Here is a 16,020-nt window from a genome sequence, read left to right as displayed (position 1 = left end):
TACTGGGAGAGAAGGCGCCAGAACCTAAAACAAGTTCAATCGAAACGTCTACACGTGGGAGAAATACGTAAAAACATAACCCTTCACATGTAAGTGCGCTAAAGAAAACAAGATTACTGAACTGCACACTTACCCCCATCTATGATTTCACTGAAGAGTCGTCTGTTGGTTATTCGGCGACGATCGCTGCATCCAAATTCACATGGAGGTTGTAAACAATCGAAAGAAGCCACATCCGGGTGATCTAGCAGACAGCAGCAACGAAAAATCGCGATATCTCGAACATTTACATTTGTAACGATTTGTCTTAATTCTGAATACTGAGGACTCTGACAAAAAAGTTATGTCGCTAGACTGACTTAAATTATTTATCAATTCTGTTGATTATTGTCCGTACAAAAATTCTTACGACCTTTGTAATACTGGATTGGAATAGGGACTACCCCCGCTGAAATATTTTTGTTTTGTTTTAAAATTCATACCATCCTCACAGCCTTAAACTCTCTGCTTGACCAAAATTGCTTGACTCTCTGTTCAGACATTTATGTGTACACGCAAAGCGAACAAAAATTGTTTAAAATATTTTACTATTTTCAAGATTGGCGCATGCGCCAATGTGTTAACTTCCGGTTACTGAGGACACAGAGCGTTGTGACCACTGAATTCAATCTATCTGTTGATATTAGTCTCATTTTACCATGCTAAGGAACTCTTTTTGATTTTTTAAAATGGCAGCGTTATTTGCTTGTACAAAGTGTCACCGGCGTTTTCCCTTCGATGATCTATCACACGGCGATCAGCTTTGTAAAGTAAGTGAAGAAGATTTGTTTCTCAACAACTTGATTGTTGATCATTCTTGTTTTCTCGTTCAAACAAAAGACGTTTTTTCTTGGCCATCCTTGTAGTGAAAATCCAGCCGGTTATTTGTTTCGTCGAAATTGAACCATTTTTGTTTTTCGTTTTGGATTTGGGCTTTGATCGATCCAGACTGCGAATATTAGATGTAATGCAGTAATAATAATATCCTGTTTTCTTGAGAGAACTTGCAAAATGTGTACCAACTACCATTTGTGATTCATTCAGCAATAGTGTTTCTCATGGAATTAACTCTGAACAAGTCGCGTAAGGCGAAATTACTTTATTTTGTCAATCTGTCGAACTCACAGAATGAAACTGACCGCCCTGCATTTTTTTTCTAACCAAGACAAAATAGCTTCGTCAGTTTCCCCATGATGAAATTGTAAACAGTGGAATTGACAAGCCAGTATAGCGCAATAGCGTGTGCACTTAGCAGAACAGCAAGGTTTTATTCTGTATCTCTATTCTTTTTAACTTGTTGTGATTGGTTTTAATCCAAACATAACATATCTAAAAATATATGCTTTTGGAATCAGGAACTGAGTGACAAGGAAGAAGATGAAGTTGTTTTAAAATCGATTTCTGAATTTTTTATTTTAAATAGAATTTCATAGTTTAATTTTCTGAGCTTGTTTTTAATACAAATATAAGATATGTATATGTTTTTAGAATCAGGAAATAATAACAAATAAGATTAAATGGTTTTAAGAATAATTGATCGATTGCTAAAACTTTAATTTTAATTGCAATTTTCATGATTTTAATTTGAATGACCAAACTCATTAATTGATTTTTAAGCCACCAAGCTAAAATGCCAAAGTTCGGGCTTCGTCGAAAATTACTTCACCAAAATGTTAAGCTATTTGATCAAAAGCTGAGGGTGTGACAGTGCCGCCTCAACTTTCACAAAAAGCTGGATGAGACGTCATCAAATACATTTCTCGAAATAAGGAAAAAATGGTCTGGGGATATCATACCGAGGATATCTCATGGGAAATTTTATAAAAATCAGTCTGTAGTTTCCTCGGAAACATTCTACACATACACACGCACACACATACATGTATACAAACACACATACACCACGACCCTCGTCTCGATTGCCCGTCTAAACGTTTAGTCATAACTTGACTAAATGTAAAAATTTCAAAAAGTTAAAGTTTGTGACACAGTGAGCTTTGTAAGAGATCACACTTACTTGACAATACAGTACAGTATGAAACAACATTGTCATTTTGATCTAGCTTTAGTTAACGTGATGCATCTGTGTAGTGTAATTCATCTGTTTTCCTTTACAGGCTTTAGTCAGTGATCACTAATTCTGATTTACATTTTAAGAATGTTTCATTTCAAAATCAAATGATTGTGTTCTAGGAATGTAGAAGCAACTTTCCTGTGGTCAAGTGTACATACTGCCGAGCAGAGTTCCAGTTAAACAGGTACAGTCTATTTCTTTCTGGTTTTTATCTCATACTCATAGCGAATGATTTTTGTTGTGTAAGTGTAATGAGTTAAATATCAATGGGGAGGTTTGAAATAGATAACATACCACAGTGGACTTGGTAAACAGGACGTTTACTTCCTGTGAATCTGTGATATATCATAAATACAATCTGGGTGGCCGAGTGGTAACGCACTTGCGCTCGGAAGTGAGAGGTTGCGAGTTCGACCCTGGGTCAGGGCGTTAGCAATTTTCTCCCCCCTTTCCTAACCTAGGTGGTGGGTTCAAGTGCTAGTCTTTCAGATGAGACGAAAAACCGAGGTCCCTTCGTGTACACTACATTGGGGTGTGCACGTTAAAGATCCCACGATTGACAAAAGGGTCTTTCCTGGCAAAATTGTATAGGCATAGATAAAAATGTCCACCAAAATACCCGTGTGACTTGGAATAATAGGCCGTGAAAAGTAGGATATGCGCCGAAATGGCTGCGATCTGATGGCCGATGTGAATGCGTGATGTATTGTGTAAAAAAATTCCATCTCACACGGCATAAATAAATCCCTGCACCTTGAATATGTGCGCGATATAAATTGCCTAAAATAAAAATAAAATAAAAAAATAAATCCCTGTGCTTAGAACTGTACCCACGGAATACGCGCGATATAAGCCTCATATTGATTGATTGATTGATTGATAAAGAACTGAAGAAGTAACCAGTGGAATGCACTAGTATCTGTTGCTTTTCAAACAAATATTTGCCATTTTATACCAGATGGCAGATCCTTTCATCCCTTCCCCTCATTCTAATCTTTGCTTCTGTAAAAGTAAACGTATAAAGCCGAGAAAAAAAATTCAATGTTTTTGACCAACCTTATTTTCCATCCTGACTTTTTTTTACCCTTCCCCCCCCAAAAAAAAGTTTAATGATAATAATTATGAAATGATAAAATTCGACTTTACCAGGAAACTTAAAATCAATACTTATTGTTTTGCCTTGTCATTGGAAACACACCTTTGGGGGCTAATGAACAGTATTTTCATAAGGTGTTGACAAGAGCTAGACTTAAAGAGAAGAAACTTTGATGATGTTTAAATGAAACACTGTTTTGTTTGTTTTTAGCGAACACTAAGTGACTAACAGCTAATTGCCCTTGTTTAACTGATGATAACAATTTGTTTTATTTCTTTGCAGCAAAGGGAGCACAACAACAATTTGCTCAAAATGTGCCCAGAATGTCAAGATTTACGGAAAGGTTTGTTTGTTTGTTTGTTTGTTTGCTTAATGTCTGCCCTGCGTGTGATGGTGTGATCGTGATTGCTGTAGTGTGGGCGTGTGTGTGTTGGTGTGTATGTCAGTGAATGTGTGGGCGTGTGTGTGTGTGTGTCAGTGTGTGTGTGGGTGTGTGTGTGTGCGTGATTTTACCAACACTACGCTAAATTCCTTGTGCTTAAAATGTTTTTTTAATGTCACTTGGCTCAATAAATACTGTATTCTGTATTCTGTATTAACGCCCAGCCGACCACTAAGGGCCATATCAGGGCGGTTACGGAAAGGTATGTCTGCCTGAAGTTTATATAATTTGTAAAGCTCTGAGGGAACTTCTTAATTAAGTGAGCTTTTCAAAGACGGGTTTTGACAAATCTGGAATGTTATTGTTAAGAAAGGTGTAGTTTATTTGTAAAGTTGAACTTTTAAAGGTGTGTCGCAGAGGTGAATAGAACATGAATTTATTTGCCTAGTTCAAAAAGTTTGTGACAACTGCATGAAGAACAAACAACTCGGAAACGCAAGGTTGTTTCTTTTCTCTCGTTAAAAGTTCTAAATACTTTCGTTTAGCTGACAATGACATATCTATTCATAGCGGTAAGCTAGTGATGGCTTTTTCTTGATTAGCTATGATACGGAATTCTCACTCAGTCACTGGTCTTTACATAAATTGTGATCTGAAGAACATGTTTGTACAGAACCATACTAAATGTATACATGAACGTGTTGGTTAACTGTCTATTGTCAATGAATACATGAATTTTACAAATGTGTTTATTTCTTTCCAGCCCACAGCATGTGAATACTGCAGCATACTGGCCGGGTTCATCGGGAAGCGATGTCAACGCTGCGTCAACTCTGAGAAGAAGTGGGGTCCTCCTATGACGTGTGAACAGTGCAAGCTCAAGTGTGCCTTTGACCGCAGCGATGACTGCAAGCAAAAAGTGAAAAATTGTGTGCTCAAGCGTGTCTGTGTATATATCATGTGTGTCTGTGTATATATCATGTGTGTCTGTGTATATATCATGTGTGCTCAAGCGTGTCTGTGTATATATCATGTGTGCATATGTAATTTCCCTCAATAACAGCACACATACCTATGCGCTGATTTTAAAACCAGTCGGACATGTCAATTATGTTAACATCATTTTGTTGTTTAGACCCGTTAAACACTTTTTCGAACGCTCCAGACGTAGTTCCGTGTATTTTCTTTGTTTCTTTTCGGGGTGAAAGTGTGTTGGGTGCTCTTCATGCCAACCCTTCTTTCCAATATTTTGTTTCTTGTGTTATCCGTAGTGAGTTTTGTGTGTGTGTGTTTGTCTGTTTGTGTGCACTTCTTTCCAATATTTTGTTTCTTGTGTTAACTTAAGTAAGTTTTGTGTGTGTGTGTTTGTCTGTTTGTGTGCACTTCTTTTTAGTAGTTTGTTTCTTGTGTTAACCATAGTGCATGGGTGCAACTCTGCCGGTTACACGCCGGCAGCCGGTTTTTGGTTTCATCGGCTGCCGATGTTTTTGTTCCAGGAGAGGTGTTTTTTTGGCATTTTAAATACGGTACTAAAAAAGCTGGACCCCAACTTTTGCCGGTTTTTGGAATTTTCCAGGTTGCACCCATGATAGTGTGTTTTTTGTGTGTGTGTTTGTCTGTTTATGTGCACTTCTTTTCAGTAGTTTGTTTCTTGTGTTATCCATAGTGTGTTTTTTGTGTGTGTGTTTGTTTGTGTGCACTTCTTTTCAGTAGTTTGTTTCTTGTGTTATCCATAGTGTGTTTTGTGTGTGTGTTTGTCTATTTGTGTTGTTTGTGTGCAGCAGACTTTGACTAACGACTGGATGTATGGTGCGCAGGTGGACGGCAAACAGCTGTGCTGGCTGTGCACACAGGCCTACAAGCGCGTGCTGGCCAAGACTCGCAAGAGTCAGGACTTCACCATGAGTATGGTGCGAAAATCTTCCACTTCCGCCTCGATGCAAGACGGGGGGGACAGCCTGGAGAATCGCATCCACAGACTGACGTCGCACGGCAAAGGGGGGGACAACCAGGGCGGGCTGGCGGCCGTCATCATGAAACTGGCTTCTAGCAACACCAAACCCTCGGCCAGCGGCAGCAGCTCGGCAGCCGAGGGAGAGTCCACCGGGGCCAGCACGTCAGCGGACAAGGCAGCGGCATCTAATGGCCACCACCACCGCAAGCACAGCAAGTCAAAAAGTCTGACAGAAAAGACGTCCAACCTGCTGGACCGTACCAGCGACTTGTTGTCAGAAAAAGGTGAAGGCCGAGAGGGCAAGGACGGAAAGCCGCACAAAGCTCACAGGTCAAGGTCGCATCACCACCACCACTCCAAGAACCATCACTCCAAGCATCACCATCAAAAGAACAAGTGAGTCGGATGTTGTGTAATTTAAAAATGAAAAGCCTGTAAACCATACGGTTTTGTTGGGTCACTGACGAGCGCAAGGGCCTAGTGGATAGGACGCAGGCTTCTCAACCGGAATGTCGTGTGTTCCAAGTGGCGTACGGCTGCCTTAATGGCTGGGTAAAAACGGTCACACACATAAAAACGCACTCATGCAAAAACATGAGTCAACGTGGGAGTTTTAGCGCATGAATGAAGAAGAAGTTGGGTCACTTGTACAACAACATTGGCTGTACTGTGGTAGTTCATGAGTTTTTAATGCAGAAGCAAAATCTGTAGGCAGTGTGTTTGTGTTGCTGAGATGACAGTTGGGCAAGGATATTGTACGTAAGAACTTTCCACATTGAAGCTTGATGTGTGGATAGAGATAATGAGATATCTGTTGTTGTTCTTCTTCTCCGTGTTGTTGTTGTGTTGTATGTACAATGTGCATGTTGTGTGCACCAGGGAGGAATCCCAGGGGGAGGAGAGCAGCCCGGCCAAGAAGCCAAAGTTAGACAAGTCCGTGTCAAACGGCGTCTCCGTCTCCACACCTAAAAGGTATGCACAACACTGTATGAAAGGTATGCACAACACTAGAGTTTTATGACAAGAACTCTCTTCGTTTGCTTCTATTGCAACTCTGGTTAAAGCAACATTTTCAACACATTCACATTTTTGTTAACATTATTTCAAGTGTCAGGCATCTCCAAAGACAATGCTGTGGACGTGTCTGTCAGTGACAAGCCCATACATTAGAATTGCTAATTCCCTCAAGTATGGTCCATGGAGTTGAATAAGTGTTTGTTTTACTCACCTGAGTAATATGTGAGTCTTGGTATTATCCGTGTCCGGCCATGGAAAAAAAAATTAACGTTGAGGTTATCTCGAATGTTTTTCAAGGTAAACCTTTGAAACTTTGTACACTTTTAGGGTCTGATGATCTCTCAAAATGAGCCCAATTTGGTTGACCCTTGTCACATTTTGGGGTCACAGTGGGGTCATGTTTGTTTCATAAAAGATGATAGCTTGTCGTTATCATTCATTCCCTACGCCCATAGCTTGTCGTTATCATTCATTCCCTAGGCTGCTAGCCTGTTGTTATCATTCATTCCCCACGCCGATAGCCTGTCGTTATCATTCATTCCCTACGCCGATAGCCTGTCGTTATCATTCATTCCCTACACCGATAGCCTGTCGTTATCATTCATTCCCTACGCCGATAGCCTGTCATTATTATTCATTCCCTACGCCGATAGCCTGTCATTATCATTCATTTCCTACGCCGATAGCCTGTCGTTATCATTCATTCCCTACGCCGATAGCCTGTCGTTATCATTCATTCCCTACGCCGATAGCCTGTCGTTATCATTCATTCCCTATGCCGATAGCCTGTTGTTATCATTCATTCCCTACGCCGATAGCCTGTTGTTATCATTCATTCCCTACGCCGATAACCTGTTGTTATTATTCATTCCCTACGCCGATAGCCTGTTGTTATCATTCATTCCCTACGCCGATAGCCTGTCGTTATCATTCATTCCCTACGTCGATAGCCTGTTGTTATCATTCATTCCCCACGCCGATAGCCTGTCGTTATCATTCATTCCCTACGCCGATAGCCTGTCGTTATCATTCATTCCCTACGCCGATAGCCTGTCATCATTCATTCCCTACGCCGATAGCCTGTCGTTATCATTCATTCCCTACACCGATAGCCTGTCGTTATCATTCATTCCCTACGCCGATAGCCTGTCGTTATCATTCATTCCCTACGCCGATAGCCTGTCGTTATCATTCATTCCCTACGCCGATAGCCTGTCGTTATCATTCATTCCCTACGCCGATAGCCTGTCGTTATCATTCATTCCCTACGCCGATAGCCTGTCGTTATCATTCATTCCCTACGCCGATAGCCTGTCGTTATCATTCATTCCCTACGCCGATAGCCTGTCGTTATCATTCATTCCCTACGCCGATAGCCTGTCGTTATCATTCATTCCCTACGCCGATAGCCTGTCGTTATCATTCATTCCCTACGCCGATAGCCTGTCGTTATCATTCATTCCCTACGCCGATAGCCTGTTGTTGTGCAGCACGGGTAGCAACGTGTCAGACGTGGGGGTGCAGGACACCAACAGCTCGGACAACGTCATCCTCATCACGCAGCTCAGGGAGCAGATCGAGAGCCTCAAGAAACAGCTGCAAGGCAAGGACGCTCAGCTGCTGGAGAAAGACAAGAAGGTGGGTTTGAGGCGTAATGGGGAATGAGCATACTCCTCAATTAACCCTGTGTAACGAGAAATGAGCATACTCCTGAATTAACCCTGTGTAACGATAAATGAGCATAGTCTTGAATTTGCCCTGTATGACATGAAATGAGACTATTCCCGAATTAGCCCTGTGCTACAGGAAAATAGAAAACTCCTGAATCATCTTTGTGCAACGAAAAATGAGCCTTCTCCCAAATTAGCCCTGTGGAACGGAAAACGGTCCTTCTTCTGAATTAGACCTGTTTAATAGGAACAAGCCTACTCTCAAATCAGCCCTGTGGTAGTGATGTCGCGTACTAAAAGAAGAGCTTACATTTGAAATTCATTCAGTGTGATGACAAAGCTCACATTGTTTTCAGTCAGGATATTGCTTGGTTTCTTGCAGCCGGTGAAGATTGATTGTTTGATCTGAGAGAGATGCGAAGGGAGCTGGAATTTATTAGTGCTTGGAAAAAAGTATGTAGATTCTTAGTTCAGTGCTTCATAGATAGGGTTTTCAACTTTGTCATTTGTCTTCCTGACTCTCAGTACAGAATGATGGTCTGTGAGCAAAGTGTGAAGTACATGTACATGTGTTGCTGTTGTTTCAGTACAGAATGATGGTCTGTGAGCAAAGTGTGAAGTACATGTACATGTGTTGCTGTTGTCTCAGTACAGAATGATGGTCTGTGAGCAAAGTGTGAAGTACATGTACATGTGTTGCTGTTGTCTCAGTACAGAATGATGGTCTCTGAGCAAAGTGTGAAGTACATGTACATGTGTTGGCTGTTGTTTCAGTACAGAATGATGGTCTGTGAGCAAAGTGTGAAGTACATGTACATGTGTTGCTGTTGTCTCAGTACAGAATGATGGTCTCTGAGCAAAGTGTGAAGTACATGTACATGTGTTGGCTGTTGTTTCAGTACAGAATGATGGTCTGTGAGCAAAGTGTGAAGTACATGTACATGTGTTGCTGTTGTTTCAGTACAATGAGTTGAAGGCAGAGACCTGGGAGTCGGAGAAAGACGCTCGCACCAAGGTCACCAACGTCCAGAAGCTGCACGATGAAGCCATCACCAGCTTACAGGTGAGTGCACGACAGGTTTATCACCTGTATTTAGGTCGTTATTACAGGTGTGTGTACGCACATGTTTCTTGGGTGTATCAAATGTTGTTATTACAGGGGTGTGTACAACATGTCTCTCAAGTGTATTTATGTCTTTATTTAGTGATTTGTGTAGTCAGAAAAATCAAAACAGATAGACTGCTAAAGTTTTAATTTTTTTTTTAAAAGGTTAGTTTGTAAGTTTCATTATAGACGAAAAAACAAAACATTGACTAGAACAGTAAGTTTCATTATAGACGAAAAAACAAAACATTGACTAGAACATCAACTTAGTGGTCTTTGAAGGGGACCGACAAACAAATGAGAATGTGATCATGAACAGAAAGTGAACTCATTTCCATGGTTTAATGACCTGGCAGTGTCAAGCTTGGTTGACCCTGGTCAAATTTGAAGGTCACAGTGGGGTTGAGTTCCGGCCAATAAGAAGAAAATTATAATTTTCTGGACTGTTCAGAAGAATGATTTGTTTCTGATTTATATTTCGAATAGCAAGGGTGAGCACAGAAGCATTTGTTTTTCTTATTTTCCATAAACTAACCTTTCATGTTTTGTTTTTCTTGATTTTTAAACATTAACGGTCAGTCTGTTTCAGATTGTATTGTTTTTGTGAATAACTGAGTCTTACAATACATACCTTGTGTAATTGGAAGTAGGTGTGTGACCGTGACCTTGTGTTCTGTGTGTCAACAGGTCAAGAACCGAGAGTTGCAGCGCCAGGTGACCAAGCTGTCCAAAGGGGTCAAGAAAAGTGTATTAGACTCCATCACCAGTTCTAGTTGAAACATGTCTGTCATTTTGGACAACACAAAAAGTCTATATATTTTTGGCGGAATACCTCAGTTTATGTACAGCTATTTATGTTGCCATTTTGGATCTTCTAAGATGTTTTGGTTACAAGATGTTTTTAAATCTTCAATTAAATGTTGAGCATTGATGCTGCTTCAAATTAGCAGCAGGACAAAAGGTGACTCATATTGAGGAAGCCACGATTGGAGCAGCAGAGAGGAACAGACTGCATTGTGGATAATGTAGTCACTCAAATCAGCAGCAGGTTTCAGGATAAACAAATGTGTTGATGTGCCTGTTCATAGCGCGCTTAAAACGAGCTTTAAATCATTATTGTGACAGGGAAATTGGTATTGTTGTGCAGAATTCGTGACTTTTGACATAACTATTTTCTTTGCACTTGATCAAGAGAGGTATGATCCCATTTCTTCAACATCTCAACTTTGGGGGGAAAGCCTAATTAGGCAAACTTGTTTGTTTAGGATGTAACTAAACAATTTCTAACAGAAATAAATAAGTAATTTAATACTAAAGACTTTTAATTGAATCATGCACTTGATTTGTTGGCGTACCTACGTCTGTCATTAAGAATGTTTCTGTTGTGTGCATTGAGGGAGAGCCACTCTTACAGCCCACTGTGTGTGGTGAAGATGACGATGTTTTACACCCTCACGGTCAAACCATTAGGGACATGTTCCCTGGTGTTCCCCTGACTTTAGATGAGATACACAGGCTTAAGCGTGTTTTGCTGTAAACAGTCATCTGCACTTATGGCAGAATGACCGAAATCTTTTACTTGCCACTGTGGTGACACGGGGGTGGGACATGAAGTCTTTTACTTGCCACTGGTGACACGGGGGTTGGACATGAAGTCTTTTACTTGCCACTGGTGACACGGGGGTGGGACATGAAGTCTTTTACTTGCCGCTGTTGTGACACGGGGGTGGGACATGAAGTCTTTTACTTTCCACTGTGGTGACACGGGGGTGGGACATGAAGTCTTTTACTTGCCGCTGTTGTGACACGGGGGTGGGACATGAAGTCTTTTACTTTCCACTGTGGTGACACGGGGGTGGGACATGAATGGGATGGAGCTGCAGTCATCCACCCAGATCTCCTCATAACTCTACATGCAAACAGTTGTAACAGCTAACCACTCTGTGCTACACTCCAATCTCTTCTTAAATGACATCTACACAACTTTGTGAAGCTGGTCAAAGTTTACATCAGGAATATTGCGAGAGTTTCTTTTCTTTGGCACATTTTTTGAAATTGTTTTAAAATGTTTTGGTAATTTTGGAAAATTTACGGTTGTTTTTGACTTCACCTTTTCCCTTCTGTCAAAAATGTTTGGCAGCTCTAGCTCTGCCCAAATGGTGTTAAAGTTTTTAGCGATTTGAAGGAAGTTTTGGTGTTATGCCAGCTTCAAACGCCATCTTTGGATTTTAATCAGCAGCTCCATTTCTCTGAGCTGTGGGCTGCTGCAGTGCACTTTAAAACTGCAATTTCATGGTTTAGAACGAGAGGCAGACATTTATTCATCAAACGCTACACTCCCAGTGTTAGGGACATTTGGGCGATTCTTGTGAATGGGAAGCTACAGTAGCCTCAAGAGTAGCGCTACTCGGATGTATGCGCGTTGAGTGTCACCAGCCATCTTGTGTTTGTTTAAGATAGAGTATCAGAGTCATAAAGTTGACCTGTATCAATCCCAGCCAGGATTGGAACCCTTGACACGAGGAGCCCAAACCAAGTGCTTGTACGCACGGGCAGAATATTACTAAGGCCTAAAAAAAAAATAGGTGTGGTTACGGTAACCCGACCTACCCTATTTTTAGGGGCCGATCCTATAACTTTTTATTACATTTGTCAAAAAAAAAAAAAAAAAGAGTGCAAAAAACGCAATGAAAGCGAAAGCGCCCGAGTCGCACACTTATTTCCCTGTCAAGTATGTTTAATTTGTACACATTAGAAAAAAAAGTTTTTAAAAAAAAAGTGATTGCCTACCTACCTACCCTATTTTTTTTGGCTATGGTACATGTACCGTAACCACACCTATTTTTTTTTTTTGGCCTAAGAGAAATAGCAAGCAATGATCTCGTGGTCAGGTTCTTTGTTTTGAACATGTAGCTGGCGATGCATTGTCAGAGAAAGAGAATGTGTGTAGTGTGGGAAGCTAACAATAACATGTTTGCCTACCCTGCACCTGTGGGTCTTTATCCCTCTATAAATTACCCTTGATGAATTGTTACTCTCCCATTCATGCATGGTTCATCATCGCCCACATCTTACACTTGTGGTTCATCAACGTCCCTGTCATTACCTGTACTTTGTGATTTGTAATCAAGGTCCCTCTGATTACCTGTCTGTTGATCAGTTGGCTGGATTGCTCTCTGCGTGGGCATTTCTTCACAATATGTTGTCAGCTTACAACATTTTAGGAATCTATATTAATTATTATTCGTGAGACATTTTTATACAGATTTGTTGAATTTTGAAGTTCCTGTAGCAGGTGGGAATTTAGTGGTAAGAAGGCCCACCCCAAGATGCTCAGAGAACTTAAGAGTAAACAATGATTGTTACAGTTTGACGGTTAGGGTTACAATGTGTATGTTATTTTAGTGTGAATTAGGTGATGCATGTGTAGGGATGAGAGTTGCAGTCAAATGCATGCAGCTGTTTTGGGCGACTGCTGGTTCAGTGAATGTGTAAGAGGTCTGCCGTGCAGCTAGGAAGTATTACATGTCAATTATTGAGTATAAGTTCAATAGCTTTTTTAAACTGACAACATTTTTACGTTTTCCCTGGTTTCTGCAAGACAGAAATGCTTTGAAAGAAGCCACAAACCGCCTGTAACAGGACTTGTGTCAAAAGGTTTTGTATGGCTGGTGGTGGCAATAGTTTTTGTTGTTGTTGTAAAAGTACCATTTTCTTTAAAGCAGTACAGAAAAAGGCTACTTGAAAGTATTACATGTTTTGTTCACTGTCCTACATGACATGAATAGAGTTCTCCTACATGTGTACAGCGTTACCCTGCATGATGTAAAGGGAGTTTGACAATGTGCCTGAGGAGGGTGTTTGAAGGTGGAGACAACAGTGGAATCCCCCTTTTAACACACCCCACCCCCTTTTAACACACCCCACCCCCTTTTAACACACCCCACCCCCTTTTAACACACCCCACCCCTTTTAACACACCCCACCCCCTTTTAACACACCCCACCCCCTTTTAACACACCCCACCCTTTTTTAACACACCCCACCCTCTTTTAACACACCCCACCCCCTTTTAACACACCCCACCCCCTTTTAACACACCCCACCCCCTTTTAACACACCCCACCCCTTTTAACACACCCCACCCCCTTTTAACACACCCCACCCCCTTTTAACACACCCCACCCTCTTTTAACACACCCCACCCCCTTTTAACACACCCCACCCCCTTTTAACACACCCCACCGTCTTTTAACACACCCCACCGTCTTTTAACACACCCCACCGTCTTTTAACACACCCCACCCCCTTTTAACACACCCCACCCCCTTTTAACACACCCCACCCCCTTTTAACACACCCTACCCCCTTTTAACACACCCCACCCCCTTTTAACACACCCCAATTTAACACACCCCACCCCCTTTTAACACATCCCAATTTAATACACCCCACCCCCTTTTTTTAAGACCTTTCTTTTTAAATATGTTTTCTTCATTGCCTCTGTAAACTGACCTCCATTAGTCCATTTTAAAACTCCCTCCGTTTTAAATGTTTGGAGGATGCATAAGAGGAGTTCCACTGTATTTCAGTTTGCCACCGTTTGCATGGTTGACGTTGCCCAGCTCTAGAGTGATGTGTACAGATTGTACAGAGGTTGGTTTGCATGTCTGTACAGAGGATTGTTTGCATGTCTGTACAGAAGATGGTTTGTGTTGCACTGCCACCCCTGTGAGGAGGGAGCCTTTGTGTGTGGTCGTCCACTTTGTTGATCGTGTGTCAGTCTTGTTGATCGTGCGCTCTGCACTCTTTGTCTGTTTGTCAGTGTTGTTGAGATGATAGGAGCACTGTTACCACCTACATGTAGCATGCTTTACGTACAGTGGAAACACACCTTTAAGACCCTCTGATGAAAGACTTCCCCCTTTTTAAGACCTTGAGTTTTAAGATTTTCTGTTGATAAACTCTAAATTTACATCCATTTTAAGACTTCATCCATTTCAAGACCTGTTGGTGTTTTATTTTTACACATTTTTCAAAGTCTTAAAGAGGGGTTCCACTGTATGTAAGGTCACACATTTTGTACTTGCAATATTGAATACAAAATGTGTACACAAAGTTTTGTTGTTTTGTAAAGCAGGGGTATGAGGTGTTGTAACAATAAAGTGAAAGTGAACTTTTACTCTGGCATTAGTGTAAATACAAAACTCTTGATGATTGTGAATCTCAAACTTTCTTTGATTGGGGCAGATTTTGATTGACAACTATGTACATGTGTACTTGCCTGTAAAAACACATATGTAACATGTCTAAAAAGTGGATTGCAGGCAAGACACTGGGTATTTTGTCAATCATGCATGAGCGTTTTTGCATGTGAATTGATTTTTGATTTTTAAAAGAAATAATAAAGTGTAGAAAAAAAGTAAACTTCTACTAAACCTTGAAGGTTATTGTAACTTGTACATCGTCAGGGAAAGTGTCCATTTTTAACCGATTTTATTTAGTTTCATAAGACTTTTTTGCATGTTTCTGGAGTTTTAAGTATATCTCTTGTTTTTACATTTGACACGTAGCACTATCAGGATGAGACAGCGGAAAGCGTAACCGAATGTGGGCGTCTCTGTTTGATATTCAAGTAATTCATTAGATTCGCATACCCACATCGTCATGGAATTTTGGCATATCTCATTTTAGACGGCTTGTCAGCAGAAGGCCAAAAATGATATTTTTATTATGAAATAGTGTTTATATTTGTACCTGTTGTGGATAGAAGGATAAAAGAATGTTAAATCATGTATTTTCCATCGTGTTTTAGAGAATATTTCCCAGGACGATGACAAACATTTCTTTTGAGTGTTTTTAAAGCAGGTAAGGCCATTCAATGTCTTACCCATCTCTGTGAAAGAGACGGGCCTATGGGAATAGCAGCATGTAGTGTGTTGAGTGTTTTTAAAGCAGGTAAGGCCATTCAATGTCTTACCCATCTCTGTGAAAGAGACGGGCCTATGGGAATAGCAGACGGGCCTATGGGAATAGCAGACGGGCCTATGGGAATAGCAGACGGGCCTATGGGAATAGCAGACGGGCCTATGGGAATAGCAGACGGGCCTATGGGAATAGCAGACAGGCCTATGGGAATAGCAGACGGGCCTATGGGAATAGCAGACGGGCCTGTGGGAATAGCAGACGGGCCTATGGGAATAGCAGACGGGCCTGTGGGAATAGCAGACGGGCCTATGGGAATAGCAGACGGGCCTATGGGAATAGCAGACGGGCCTATGGGAATAGCAGACGGGCCTATGGGAATAGCAGACGGGCCGATGGGAATAGCAGACGGGCCGATGGGAATAGCAGCATGTAGTGTGTTTAGTTGTGACTGTGTGCATTTGTTATTAATCTAGTCGGGGTGTTGAGGTACATGTATCTTGATGTTTTATTGATGTTTTATTTGATTTGTCTGAGAAGCTGTGGCTCAGTTTTGTCATTGGAGCGATATTTTGGTTTGTTTGCAGAAGTAATTGCCAGGCGCTGTTTGTATCCATTATTCGTATGGTGTTTGTTTTGTTAGAGCTTGAGTTTTCATGTTGTTCGCACACATTTATGCAATTTCTGTGTTACTTTTATTATGTTGAATGACATCTCTTCCGCCTTGTATGAGTTAATTTCGTAATCAAGTTCATTGT

The 16,020-nt window shown here is 41.1% G+C and overlaps 2 protein-coding genes across 3 annotated transcripts in view; one reads left to right on the top strand and one right to left on the bottom strand.

Moving 5' to 3' along the window:
- LOC138963283 (centrosomal protein of 57 kDa-like) overlaps window positions 1–273 on the bottom strand; it is a 66,408-nt gene extending 66,135 nt beyond the window's left edge. Inside the window, exon 1 of the mRNA XM_070335348.1 lies at window positions 134–273. Coding sequence (XP_070191449.1) covers window positions 134–139 — 6 coding nt within the window. The 5' untranslated portion in view covers window positions 140–273. The remainder of the gene's footprint in view (window positions 1–133) is intronic.
- A 349-nt stretch (window positions 274–622) lies between these two features.
- LOC138963282 (protein FAM76B-like) lies at window positions 623–12,130 on the top strand. 2 transcript variants are annotated; one of them, XM_070335345.1, is made up of 9 exons: window positions 623–809; window positions 2,233–2,297; window positions 3,492–3,552; window positions 4,355–4,510; window positions 5,409–5,941; window positions 6,425–6,517; window positions 8,053–8,200; window positions 9,194–9,295; window positions 10,025–12,130. In XM_070335345.1, the coding sequence occupies exons 1-9, from the start codon at window positions 729–731 to the stop codon at window positions 10,112–10,114; spliced, it is 1,329 nt and encodes a 442-aa protein (XP_070191446.1). In that variant the 5' UTR covers window positions 623–728; the 3' UTR covers window positions 10,115–12,130. The 2 variants fall into 2 exon arrangements, with proteins under 2 accessions (XP_070191446.1, XP_070191445.1); XM_070335344.1 differs by having other exon boundaries at window positions 5,376–5,941.
- The last annotated feature ends 3,890 nt before the right edge of the window (window positions 12,131–16,020 follow it).

This window comes from Littorina saxatilis, linkage group LG3, assembly GCF_037325665.1.
Source record: "Littorina saxatilis isolate snail1 linkage group LG3, US_GU_Lsax_2.0, whole genome shotgun sequence".
NCBI classification, from domain to species: domain Eukaryota; kingdom Metazoa; phylum Mollusca; class Gastropoda; order Littorinimorpha; family Littorinidae; genus Littorina; species Littorina saxatilis.
Note: the sequence above shows the minus strand (reverse complement) of the source record. Positions and strands in the feature narration are given on the sequence as shown.

Excerpts from the sequence above, each read along its gene's own strand:
- LOC138963282 (XM_070335344.1), top strand. The coding sequence starts at position 729 with ATGGCAGCGTTATTTGCTTGTACAAAGTGTCACCGGCGTTTTCCCTTC. Across the intron at positions 3,553-4,354 it reads ATGTCAAGATTTACGGAAAG|CCCACAGCATGTGAATACTG; the intron begins GTTTGTTTGTTT and ends ATTTCTTTCCAG. Across the intron at positions 6,518-8,052 it reads TCCGTCTCCACACCTAAAAG|CACGGGTAGCAACGTGTCAG; the intron begins GTATGCACAACA and ends GTTGTTGTGCAG.